This window comes from Amphibalanus amphitrite, unplaced genomic scaffold (assembly GCF_019059575.1).
Source record: "Amphibalanus amphitrite isolate SeventyFive unplaced genomic scaffold, NRLGWU_Aamphi_draft 000487F_arrow, whole genome shotgun sequence".
NCBI classification, from domain to species: domain Eukaryota; kingdom Metazoa; phylum Arthropoda; class Thecostraca; order Balanomorpha; family Balanidae; genus Amphibalanus; species Amphibalanus amphitrite.
This window is the reverse complement of record NW_024881981.1, coordinates 1-12,339: the sequence shown is the minus strand read 5'-3', so window position 1 is coordinate 12,339 and position 12,339 is coordinate 1. Positions and strand designations below refer to the sequence as shown.

The 12,339-nt window shown below is 50.2% G+C and overlaps 1 protein-coding gene across 2 annotated transcripts; it reads right to left on the bottom strand.

Annotated features, from left to right (window-relative positions):
* Window positions 1-1,051: 1,051 nt before the first annotated feature.
* Window positions 1,052-8,489, bottom strand: LOC122392486 (twisted gastrulation protein homolog 1-A-like). 2 transcript variants are annotated; one of them, XM_043387392.1, is made up of 5 exons: window positions 8,349-8,489; window positions 4,843-5,065; window positions 3,641-3,835; window positions 3,295-3,505; window positions 1,052-1,235 (listed from the first exon to the last, which is right to left on the bottom strand). In XM_043387392.1, the coding sequence occupies exons 1-5, from the start codon at window positions 8,349-8,351 to the stop codon at window positions 1,133-1,135; spliced, it is 735 nt and encodes a 244-aa protein (XP_043243327.1). In that variant the 5' UTR covers window positions 8,352-8,489; the 3' UTR covers window positions 1,052-1,132. The 2 variants fall into 2 exon arrangements, with proteins under 2 accessions (XP_043243327.1, XP_043243326.1); XM_043387391.1 differs by lacking the exon at window positions 1,052-1,235 and adding an exon at window positions 1,859-2,802 and having other exon boundaries at window positions 8,349-8,477.
* Window positions 8,490-12,339: the final 3,850 nt, after the last annotated feature.

Genomic DNA, 12,339 nt, shown 5'->3' with positions numbered 1-12,339 from the left:
CGGTGGTGTTTGTGTTCGAAGTTGTGGCATCGCCTAGGTCTGGCGACGTTATTGAGGTTATAGAGATAGAGTTATAGAAATTGGGCGACTGACATTGCTCTCAACAAGAACAAAACAAACAAACGTGATATTGTTGGCTAAACAGATGGGTGCCCCAGATGCCCAGGTCATCACCATCTAATTTATAATGAAACCATGGCAATTGCATCCAAACAGAGTCTTTGGATAACTTTTTCCATTAACTCATCGGTCACTTACGTATACGTTATATTCATACACGTCGTCAGATAAAACACATGCACGCATTACGCGGGCACTGAATAGCCACGTTTACACGTCATTGGCACTGTGTTATGGCCGAATTCTCTCGGCCGGAACGGAGTTAGCTGGCGGCCTTTCATCCCTCCCCCTGCCCACCCCATCCAGCCCAGACCCTAACACATGTTCTTCGGACCGGTCGTCGCCCGATCTCATCCCTCATGACACATAAGCACCTGTGTCACGGTTTCAGGTTGTCCGATTCTATCCCCCTCACATGACACATAAACCACTTGTGTCACAGCTTGGCCTCTGTACAGTCAGTTTGTCCGTGACCTCCAATATGACACAATATGACACTCCGGCTGCGGTTTAGCCGGTGTCACGGTCAGTTTGTACTGCTCCCGGTTCGCGCGAGCATCACAGTTCCCAGCCTTAACACCACTTCTCACCATTCTTCGGCGACATCTTACAGCGTTCGCTGCTCCGCACGACTGTCGTTTGTCCTTCGTCTGCCACCTATTCACAGGCGCCAGGTTGTCAATCTTGCGGCACGACATTCACATTTGACCTGGCACGGTGACGCGGCGCATATAACACGATCAGACTCGGCTTTTCAGGAGATGGGAATGTCCTCATCAACTCTGTGCTCCTTCATTGCACGCTGCGATCTCCGCGCCATGTCACTTTGCGAGGACTTTGAGTTCCGCTGCCTTTACGGATTGATTCCCGCGTCTGGCAGGGTCTACATTCCGCACCAGATCGATCATCGAGCCCTCTTTCCGATCTCCATCAAAACGACACTGGGCTGCTGTCCGTACTCCGGTCGACCCAGGTCCGCCGGTTTCATTTCGGCGCGCCAGCGGTGTGGCGGCTACTTGAGCACGTTCCCCGGGTCGTCGCCGTACGCCATGAGCGCCTCGTCCAGCTCTGCGTCCGGTATCTCCTCGTTATCGTCCTCGGAGCACCGGAGACACCTGCGGGGACGCGGGAGGGGTCACGCGACGGTGTCTGAGCACGGGGGCCAGTCAGGGGAGAGGACAGAAGGACACAGCTTTCAGTGCCATGGTTTATGGCGCAATGGTTGTAAGTTCAAACGGACGTCTTATTTTGCGCTGAAGCTGTAAAACTCCGTGGCAAAATGCTTTTCAACTTACGAGAAAAAGGGGGTTTATTATGCATTACGCTTAGAAATTGTGGCCATTGGAGGCTGCAGCTTCTTGCAACCACGTGAGGTCTGCCCGTTTGGTGCTGAATGATTGCCTTCGTGGCCGGTTATTATCGTATTACTAAGTTCCTTAGTTAAAGTTCATTAGATAAGAGCATGAAGAGCAAAGCGACCTTTCCCACATACCTTCATGTAAGCGCCCACGAGTCCATGGTTACCGTCCCCTGGAAGCCAGCTGCAAGTCGCGGTCATGCGGAAGTGTCCCCGCCGTCCATCACAATAGCAGCATCCTGGGCACCTGTGCCGTCTGTGCAGCATTAGCCATTACAAGCCTGACCCCGCCAGCTGTTTGGTACTCGGATCCCGAGAAACCCACCACCACCTGTGGGCCCTTAGTGCGGTGGTAGGCTTTATATGCAGATAAACTCATGATACAGGTCACGATTGAATGCATTTACAACATTGGTCGATCATCCTTGCACTTACTATGCGCCATGCATGCAGTTAAAAATTCAGGTATGTGAATTCAGTCCGTTCCAGTGGCATAAATTGCAGCCTACATCATCTGCTTTCTACATTCGCTGGAACAAGCAAAAGCATGATACATCCGTAATTGCTTCCTGAGATGAATTTTTCGGCAGCAGGATGCCGTCTTCCGTATATACCTAGGCCTAAATGCAAAGCTTGAGTACAGTCGAAGAACAGTCAACAAATATTTTACACAAATATCGCACAATGTACATCGCAAAAGTCACAATGCACATCGATTGTCGCTTGCTGATAACTTGCCATTTTTATGCGTCATTCTGTCACCAATTAGGACAATAAATATACTGGATTACAGTCAAGTTTGGTTTCTCCTTAAAACGAACAGGAGCGTCATCAAAGTCAGAATAAATCGTAATAAAAACAGAGCAGAATGAAACTAGATGTGGCCCGCACGTCTGAGCCAGACATCCAACACGACCGCACTCAGCTTGCTTCGAATTCACTGCCGGTGTTTTTATCTCAACCACAAACGTTCTCCTGAGATCACTCTTTGGCCTCGGCTTCCTAACAGACCTGGTACCGAATCTCAGCCACCGGTCACATATCAGTGTTCCTTCAGCCGTGCAGGCGCCATCGGCGGCGGTGCGTCTCCATCCCTGAGCCGAGTTCCTGAATTCGCTGAATTTCCTGCACATTTGTCCGTCCCTGAGCGATCCGCGCACCGGGCCGATCCGAGCTGAGCCGTTCGGCTGTCGGCGCCTGCGCAGTGCGTCTGTCCGTCTCACACCTCTGTCATCTCGGCCATCAGCACCTGGTCCAGCTGGTCGTCGCTGAGCTCACCCTCGTCATGCAGCATGTCCTCGATCCCGTCGCTGCAGCCGAGACACCTGCAGAGGAGCGGAGGGAGCGGAACAGGGGTGTGGGTAACCCCGACAATAGCGAAAACGGGCACCGAGGGTCCGCAACCGCACCAGCAGATCGCATGCGTGTTTGACAAAGCGGTTCAAGTTAGCTGAAGCACATTAGTGTTTGCGTGAGAAGGGAGCATTTATTTGCATCCGGCGCGTTCCCAATTTCCGAATGAAGCGGGAAACCTTTTGATAGTTACATGTGATATGTGATTTTGATAGTGTATGTGAGAAGAAGGTCACGTTAGTGATTCAGTGACAACCGGAGGCGGTTTGTCATGACTGCAAACCCAATTCCCTTTGCGCTCATGTGTAGTGTTGTTCACGTGGCCCGGTATAGCTACCGCACAGCGCGCTAATTCGTTATTTATCCATCACCTTCCATCTCTCTCTCTCTCGGTCATCGTACAATCCAGCTCAGTGTCTGACATTTGCACCGCCCTCCACTCCACCCCTCCGCTCGGCACATACCTGCTCTCGTTGATACCGAAGTTGATGCACGTGCTGCCGATGCACTCGCAGCAGCCGTTGTGGAACCAGCGCACGCTTCTGGCGCCCATGGTCTGGCACGAGAAGGAGCACTTGGCCCAGGAGCGGCACTGCGTCAGGTAGGCCACCGTGCAGTTGACGGTCACCTGCTGCGGCTCCGTGCCGCCCTCTGGCGCGCTCTCGTCCACTGACACTGGTAAAGAGAGGGAGAGGTGTGGGTGTAGACGGTGATGGTGAGCCCTAATAGGAAAATAATAAATCCACAGCACTGATCACTAACGAGGTCTTACGAGTTATATATGTAAAACAGTACCGCCCCGAGGCTCACCTATTCGGATTTGGTACTTGTGTCCAAAGTCGACGATCTGGTGGTCCACGGGAAACGTATAGCTGATCCAGCGCTGCTTGGGGTCGTGCTTGTTGGTCAGGGTGCTGAAGAGGCCGATCTCGGGGTCGTGGAACTCCTCCACCTCAGAGTGCATGGCCAGATCGGACCAGCTGCGCTCCGGCTTCGGGCACATCTCTGCAGTGTAGGGAGGGCAGGTGAATGATTAGTGAGCGAACAGCGCGGCGTGAGATCGAATCTCGGTGGCGCCGTACCTCTGTTTACACGGGGTGATAATCAAATGACAAAATTCGTGCGACTTATCCGTTTTTGACTCCTTTGATACGCGGCCAAACATGACTCAAGTGCATTTTGTATATAGTTATTAAAAAAAAAACATTGATGGGTTCATTAGGACACTGAAATGGCGATAAGTAGGTACGAGTAAGAGACCTCTTATCCCGCCGAGTGAATCAAAGCACAGAGGGCTATACATACAGCTAACCACCAAGGGTTGGCCGTCACAGCCCTATCTCTCTGAATCGTGGACAGCCTGGCGTGCTCAAGGTGTGCCGAGAGCCTGCGGAGCCGGCGCGGCCGATAGGGACCGCGTGCCGGGGAGCTGGCACAGCCCGGCGCCGGCCGTTTTTGCCGTGGCGCCGCAGACAGTACGGCGAACGGAAACCGGTTTGCGACGAACCAGTCGGCCTGCCTTCTCCCGGCCGGAATGTATAATCGCGTCTGGTCCCGAGAAGCCCATGGCCCGTCACGGAAGGCGGTGCTATACGCTCACTACAAAGGGGCAGGTAAACGGGGAACCTGTACGTCCCAAAAATAAGTGGCTGTCTTTTTAGAACATCAATCGCGTGCATACAACTATTCGGCGAGGCTGATTGATCTGTCTGTATCTATATTCTATAGTCATGTGTGCGATGCGTTTACTGTAGGTATGTATGTACTGCGGGAGAATTTCGCCTGGACAGATTGTCATGCCCGGTTTCTCGGAGCAAGTCTCAGCTCAGCTGGACTAAACTTGACGGGCCGTTTTGTCGAGACAATCGTCTTACACCAGATTCAGTAGGTGTCGTAACGACAGGACTACATACCCAGCTAACACCTTCGGTAGCGAAATAATTCAGGAGAAGGGTGACACAGGCCTGAGACTACGACCTTCCATCGCCCTGACCCCTCGAAAGGGCACTCACTGAAGCAATAGCAGCACTCCTCATACAAGTTGTCGAGGCACTCGGAGCACTCCTTGCAGCACGTGCAGTTGGACAGGTCGGTCATGTCGCACTTGCAGCTGCCGGTCAGCATGCACTTGGAGACGATACTGGCGCAGACGGCCTCGTTGCAGGCCAGTCCTGGTGTGGTCCACCACAGCGCGAGCAGGAGACACACGGCCGCCGACACAGTCCGCAGCGGCTCCTGAAAGGAGGGAGGGGAGGGTCAGCAGCTCCTATCGGGAGGAAAGGGAGCGTCAGCGGTTCCTGTGGGAGGGGAGAGGAGGGGAGGGTCAGCGGACAGCGGTTCCACAGGAGGGAGAAGGTCAGAGACTCCTGATGGAGGGAGCGGGGGGGGGGCAGCGTCCAACGGCTACTACGGGGAGGAAGAGGAGAGGGAAGGGTCAGCACCTCCTGTAGAGACGGGGTTAGCGTAATATGCGGGAGGGGAGAGATTAGTGTCTCCCGAAGGATATGAAGCGAAGAGAACATCTCTAGGAGAAGTTCACAATTTAACGACCGACTTTGTGCATCCGATACTTTATCCTCCATACCACCTGAAGCGCCCACGGCAACCGCGCTGGCTGCGGTTTTGAAAGACCTTGGATCGCTGCCATTCTGATGTATCCCCATGTGCACCTGCACGGGGAGTGCTGCCCTCCCCCCCCCCCGCCCTTCCACAGCTGCAGAAGATGGGGTTTTCTCTGTGATCGCCGTGATGTGGCGCTGGCTGGAGCCGTGGCGCTGCGACTCTCCGCTCTACGTGACTTTCAGCTTAGCTCCTCAATCATTGGCGGCGACGCACGGAAATTGTTGCAATCACTGCTACACAAGAAGCATAATTTTGTCGGACACGATTGGGAACTTCCACTAATAGGTACTCGTTTTATTGTGTTGCATTTACATTTAACCCCTCATGAGGCCCGGACCTGTCCGCTTTTTACATATAACCCTCGCCCTTTCGACCCTAATTGAGCTGGCGATTCGCAAAAAAAAACATGCGCATTGCGCACCATTACAAGGCACTAGACGCAACGTCTGGCCTACGGCTCGGTGTTTAGTTGTTTTTTATTTGTTCTAGTCACGAATGGCTGAAGGTGTATTAAATCGCACCACACTGGTGGTCCAATCGTAGCGTATCGAGGCGAGAAAGAAGTTGTATGGCCTTATCTAACTGTTGGGCCACTTCGCGACATGCTTGAAGGACGTTCGAAAGGTCGTCAAAAATCACGAGTAACGTATTCCGGTCATTTTTAGGTCAGGTAAATGGTCATTGGTCAGATCACCAGTCACTAGAGAATCATCAAGGGACAAATTCTCTCGATTTCGTTAATTGGCAAATTTGTTAATAGCTCGGAAAGTAAAAGCTAGGTACAACATAGCGGAAAAAAAGCATTGGGTAGATCTTTTAAAGCTCCTTCACGAGCACGCCCTCAGCGCGTTGACCTAAGATCAACGACGCATGGTGACAGTTCTACAGTCAGTTCAAGTTGTAGTTCCCTAACCACCGTGTGTTTGCGTTAGCAATGACTTCCAGTTAGTGTGCAGTAGCAGATCCTATTCCCGCTTCACACTTTATGATTTAAATTCCATGTTTCGCCAGCACTACACGGGTACGATAAGTAGCGTAGCCAGTACCTACTGAATGATTAATGACAATGTAAGTGTGAAGATGACATGCCGTGTGGCCATCGGAGAATGCCAAGAATACCTATAGTGTGTAAACACGACCAGATTCACCTTCAGCCTGTGGAAAGTAGGCAGGTAATCTACGTTCTTTAGTGCACTGTGCCCGTCGCTGCAAGCTTTATGCCCGTATGACTGATAAATGTAATGTAATAAAAGACATGCCGTGAGCCGCTTTCAGTGTCGCTTTCTTTGTAGTTGCATGCTTTTGGCGGGCACCAGCAGTGAAGCATTTTAGCAGGGAGTGGACCGACCTTGGTATTTGTGTTGTTATTTTATGGAAATCGCTATGCAAAGTATACCTAAACAAGCATGCCATTTCAACGTCATATTATCAAGACATTGCGATTCTTCTGAAAGTGCACTTGCTAGATACTCACTTCTCAATGGTTCATTTTAATTGTTTACTTCGATGCTTTAATTTCAAAGCACGCTGCACGAGCTTCACGATGCTTTTGTCTCAGAATGCAGTGTCTCAGTACCATTCAGTTGCCGACCCTCGCGTTCAGTGCTACTGGCCTGTGTGTCGATGCAGTCTCCACGGATGGTTCTACTAAAAAGTCTGAAAGTTTGACGAGACACGCATGTCCAGTACATGCTTTAACACCGTTTAAACGAATAAGTAACATTTCCGCAGCGCACGATAAACGTTACGCAGAATGGGTCTCTTTGGTGCCCCCAAAACCTACCCACAACCATTTGGACAGGTGGTTGAGCCCCTACCTTAAATAAAAGAAAATAATTGTCATCCTTAGACGAATCATGATTTAATCCTGGTCAAAAGGATTTTACATTTATCTGTGTAAGACGGTGTGGCATGTTACCATAAGCTTTACTAATTCCTGTAGGAATAGGGAAACGAGTACAAATATGATCTTATATTAGAATTTGGTAAAATGCTCAAACGTTCCAGCGCTATCCGTTCCAATTTATTAGAGTAAGTAGTAAATTGTTAATTGAGTGACTACTTTTTTCGCGGCAATTAATGCGACATGGTGGCCGCTTGAGGAAAATTATCCATTGCACATGTGTCTTTTTATTTGAGTCCTGCCTGACCGGCACAAAAACACCTACATCCGCGATCATCTTTACCTAGGCAAGGTATGATGTAGCAAGGTTTAATGTACGATACTTATTTTAGCTATCCTTCTCAGACCGCCAAGCTGGGCAGTTAAGCACGAGAAAGTTAAATAATACAGGTATATAGGACAGGTAACAGTTAAACTGGGTATTATAGGTAGGTTGGATGAAGGTGTCCGGGAACGCTATCAACGCGTATGAATTGTCATGCCTACATTATTTTTATCATATGCATGCGTATAAGGATACATTGGTATACATTACATAGGTGTATGTAGTATCGATCGGAAAAAGTGCTTAACGCTGCTTTCCTGATGATGATTCAATTTCAACTTATCTGGAAGAGGCAAAACGATGATGCTTGATGATTTGTCCCATCTCTCATTCAAGTTTCTCGACGAATCCCGGAATGTTTCAATGCCCTTTAAGGGCTCTAAATGCCAAACGTGTGCTTTGTTTATTTCTTCCATGAGGTTTACCGGTGTCAAGCACTACCGATACTGAGTCCGTGTTAGTGCAGTGCTCGCGCAGACCACCCAGGGATTCCTGGGCCCCAGCGCGGGGTCCGCTCGGACCGGGCGGCGGGGACCACCGCGCCGGGCGGCCCCTGTCACCTGTCCGCCGCCGCCTCCCACCAAACGGCCGGACCGGCGCGGCCGCAAAAACCCGCGCTGATGCCTTCCGCGACACTCCCGGCCCCGCCCATCACACCTGTCACCTACCATGATGGTGCAGTGACGCTGCGTGCAGCTGGAACTCAGCACACACTCGCACTCACTCGCTGGCTCGCGCGCGCGCGGGATCGGCTGCCCGGTGCTGTCCGGATGCGCTCACAGTGTGCACTGACGGGCGCGCGATCAGCCGCTGTCCCCGCGCGAGCGGCCGGCCCCGGATTCAGACAACTATCGGCCCGGCCGCGGCCAGCGCGTCTCGACCCCATCGGCGCTCGTCGCTCGGTATGTGCGCCCGAAGCAGAGGATGGTTATCTGATTTTTTTTTTTCTAACGTAGGTTTGATGCATCGTATGTTTCTCTGTGTATTTCTTGCGCTGCTCCTACGTCAGGAAAGCGGATTTCGCTGTTTTATTTTTATGATTTAGGTATATTTTACTTTTTGTTGTTTATGCCGCTACGATGCAAATAGGTTTTTATTTTCTTCATATTCACTATTTTAAACGGACCACCACGCGTGCTCAACTTCAGATCGTAACGTCTAAACTGGGCTTGACCAATCGACGATTCGCAACATGCTTAACGGTTGACAGACATCGACATACATACCAAGGTTAGAGCAGGTAAAATATCGACCGGCATGGTAAGCCAAAGGTGCAAAAACACGTCGGCGAAGATCAAGGAATGGATAGTGTCTCCCGGCTTTTTGCAGTGCCGAAACTTCTTGGGAGAAGCATCGCTGAATTATTGCTGCGCGGCTCAGTAGATGAACTGCCATTTGGAAGTCAGCCAGATGATGCTTATGTGAGTTATACCACACACCCATCAAAGGATGGAAACAACACGCAAGGAGTCTTTCACACGAGTTCTGTACAGTTTTTCCTTTATGGATGAACCAGCCTATTTTAATAAAAACCGCAAGCCACAAATAAAAAGCACAACTTTGAACTCTACCGCAAATGAGCAGGAAATTCGAGCAAACTTGGTGTTGCAACAACCTCTTTCCTTCAGTGATAGTCTTTCAGTGAGGCCCATAGACTTGTTCTTGTTCAAGCAGGAAAATGGTGACACTCATAAGTTACAACTCTTTGATATTTATTAGAGCCTGTTACAGCCAGTATATGATGGGTTTTATATGATGGCTCATTTACGTGTGGCAAGCAATGGATTTCCAGCAATGTTCGTGTGGCAAGCAATGGATCGCTGCGTTCCAGTGCCATTCAAATACCAACTCCCACATCCAGTGTTACTGGCTTGTGTGTAAATGCAGTCTCCACGGGATAGTTTCCTGCCGCCCGTGGCAGTCTCTAGGGCTATTGGTCAGTGATGGCTTCCTGTGCTCCTATGAAGTCTGCTATGCTCCACTGTCGTGTTATGCCAGTATGCTTATGGTCCAATAGTCAATGGTGCTGGAGGACGTATGTTCAGCATCTGCCGCCGCTATCTCCAGATTCGTTGGTGATAGTGCGTTGTTCGAGAATGAAGTCTCCGTTCGAATAGGTTACCGTTCTAGGTGCTGTTGCAGTCTCCCGCCAATGCGCCGCGAGTTTCTTCCAATGATGGATGTAGTGTCTGGAAATAGCAATTGAGAGTCGATTAGACTTCTACGGCGTGCAGTTTGTATGGCACGAAGAAAATCCACCTTAGACTCAATCTCAGATATTTTAAGCTTGGATCTTATATGATAATTTTAGGTACCTATGCTCCACATAAATTGAGCGATGGGTAGGCGCACGTTTGAAAATTGCGGCCGATGATAACCTGGCCGGATAAGGCACCTCTCTCCCGTTACTCCCTTAAATATGGTTATAAATATGACATATGGTTATATAGTAGATATGTAAAGAGTGTTCACGCATAAATTTTCACACTAGTGAAGCTGTAGCGCTGTTTTGTTATGCAAAGACCGATGATGGCTGACGCTAAATGTCACCAGTTCCGGCTCGGTCCCCGATATATGGCTAGTATTTGTTACTCAGCTTTCACAGCGTCAGCTCTCACATCCTCTTCCATTTCACTCTCACTGCCTGGTGAGTATCTTATCCAACAACAACAACAAAAAAAAAACATCTCGAGACCAGGATATGGAGTTCCTGGCAGCCTCCGCACGTGTGACCGGTGGCACGTGCGCCACACGTGGCGCGTGATTCATTTGGTGTGGTTATACTGCTGTGGCCGGATAGTTGTATGAATTGGCCTCTGACTCCCATTGAGAAGGTGCGGTCGGACCGGCGCACACCTGTGGCTCCGCTGCCCCCGCTGTCCGACGCGCCTCCCGCTGACAGGGACGACCCCAGGTGACCCGAGAGGGGCAGTGGGGAGATCACAAGGGGCGCCACCCTCCTCACCCTCCGCGCCACAGCACCCAGTCCCAAATACCTCACAAGTCCGCCCCCCTCCCCGAACTAACCGGAAATACCTCTCCCCCATCCGCGGCCCTGAGTGCGCCCTGGATGGACAGGTGATTTACACATCGTGGCGCGTCCCCGCACTGTCGCGGCGGGCCTCGAGGAATGGCGCGCGCCAGACGCCGCGGCGCCGCGTCAGGCCGGGCCGGCATTCTAGTCAAGGTGAGTGGGTTTCTGATCGGTGGGACCGGCGCAGGTCCGCCGCGGCGGGACCCGAAGGGACCGGAGGACCGGGGAGGGGAAGAGGGGAAGGATAGGTACCGGTTAAGGGACAGAGGGGGGGACAGGTACCGGGGAGGGGAGGGACCGGTAGGAAGAAAGGAAGAAAGGAAAGAACTCATGAAGCGCGGCAAGACTACGCGTTTATATCCATGACGCGACTGGACTCTGGAGGAGGTTATGTAATTACGACAGAGGGGACGAGGTAAGTCGACGGAGACACAGACACACGCAAAAGAAAAAAACGAGAGGATTGCTACGAATGTGCCAATGCAGGTCACCGTCAATCGTTCCGGGTCCAGGGAGACTCAGAAACTGGCACTCGTCAAGGTGGATCGGTAATCAGTTCTAAACGGGCGGCCCGGCATGGAAGGGATCGGTAACAGCCGTTTTCACGACGGGCTATCCGGCGAGTGCACCTGATTTGACCAAATCTGCACCTAATCTCTTTTACAGCAAATATCTTTATTTTATGAATTTATTTCAGTGTTTTAATCGATGATGCTATCTGATAATGCGACAAAGCAGGCACATAAGCAATTAGTGTAACCCTAGCTGATAGCTACTAAGAGACACACTGAACCTGATTTGACCAAATCTGCACTTATCTGTACCAGGTCCAGATGTGCACCAAATGTGTACCAGATGGCCGTCGTGAAAACGACTAATATCTAGTGAAGCAAGTTACAAATAATTTGGAAACCGATACCAAACCCAATACGGACCAACTGAAAACAAGAGAGAATACCAGAACCCAACCAACTTTGGCATTGGATAGAAATACCAACTTTGTACCGCCTTCGGGCATCTCATTACCTTAGTGAGCGTTATCACAATACCAACAACATACCAAAAGTGCCAGGACCGAAATACCAAATAAAAGTAAGTACCGTAAAGTGGGGCTATTTGAGACAGTGGGGCTATTTGAGACAGTAAGGTAGTGGTTTAGTAAAATCGCTGTAAAATGAAAACCGTTTGATATTTTTTTCGTCATTTTTGCTTAAGCTGATGTGAAGTGAACAGTGAATGACTGAATAACCTTTTTGAAAAAAATCGAAAAGTTTTGAAAGAAATTTGGTGTAAAATACGAATACAGAAAAACGCATAATTTAAGTTGCTCGAAAAGACCCCTCGTCTCGTCTGGCGGTGGTACGAATGATAACAGGAAAATGATCAGTTAAAAGATGAGTGTGAACAGAGGCTCTGGCATCGATGACAGACGAGTCAGATATGATCAAATCGAGCAATGCGGGCGATGGATGTGGATGTGTGTGTGCTTCATTTCATTAGGTATTCATCATTACGGTGTGCTTCATTACCTAGGTAGCGAGCCTGTCTCAAATAACCCCACCGACTTTCAGTATGTCTGTTTTTACGCCACCAGGGCTCTATACAAAACTTTCTTTCAAAATTTT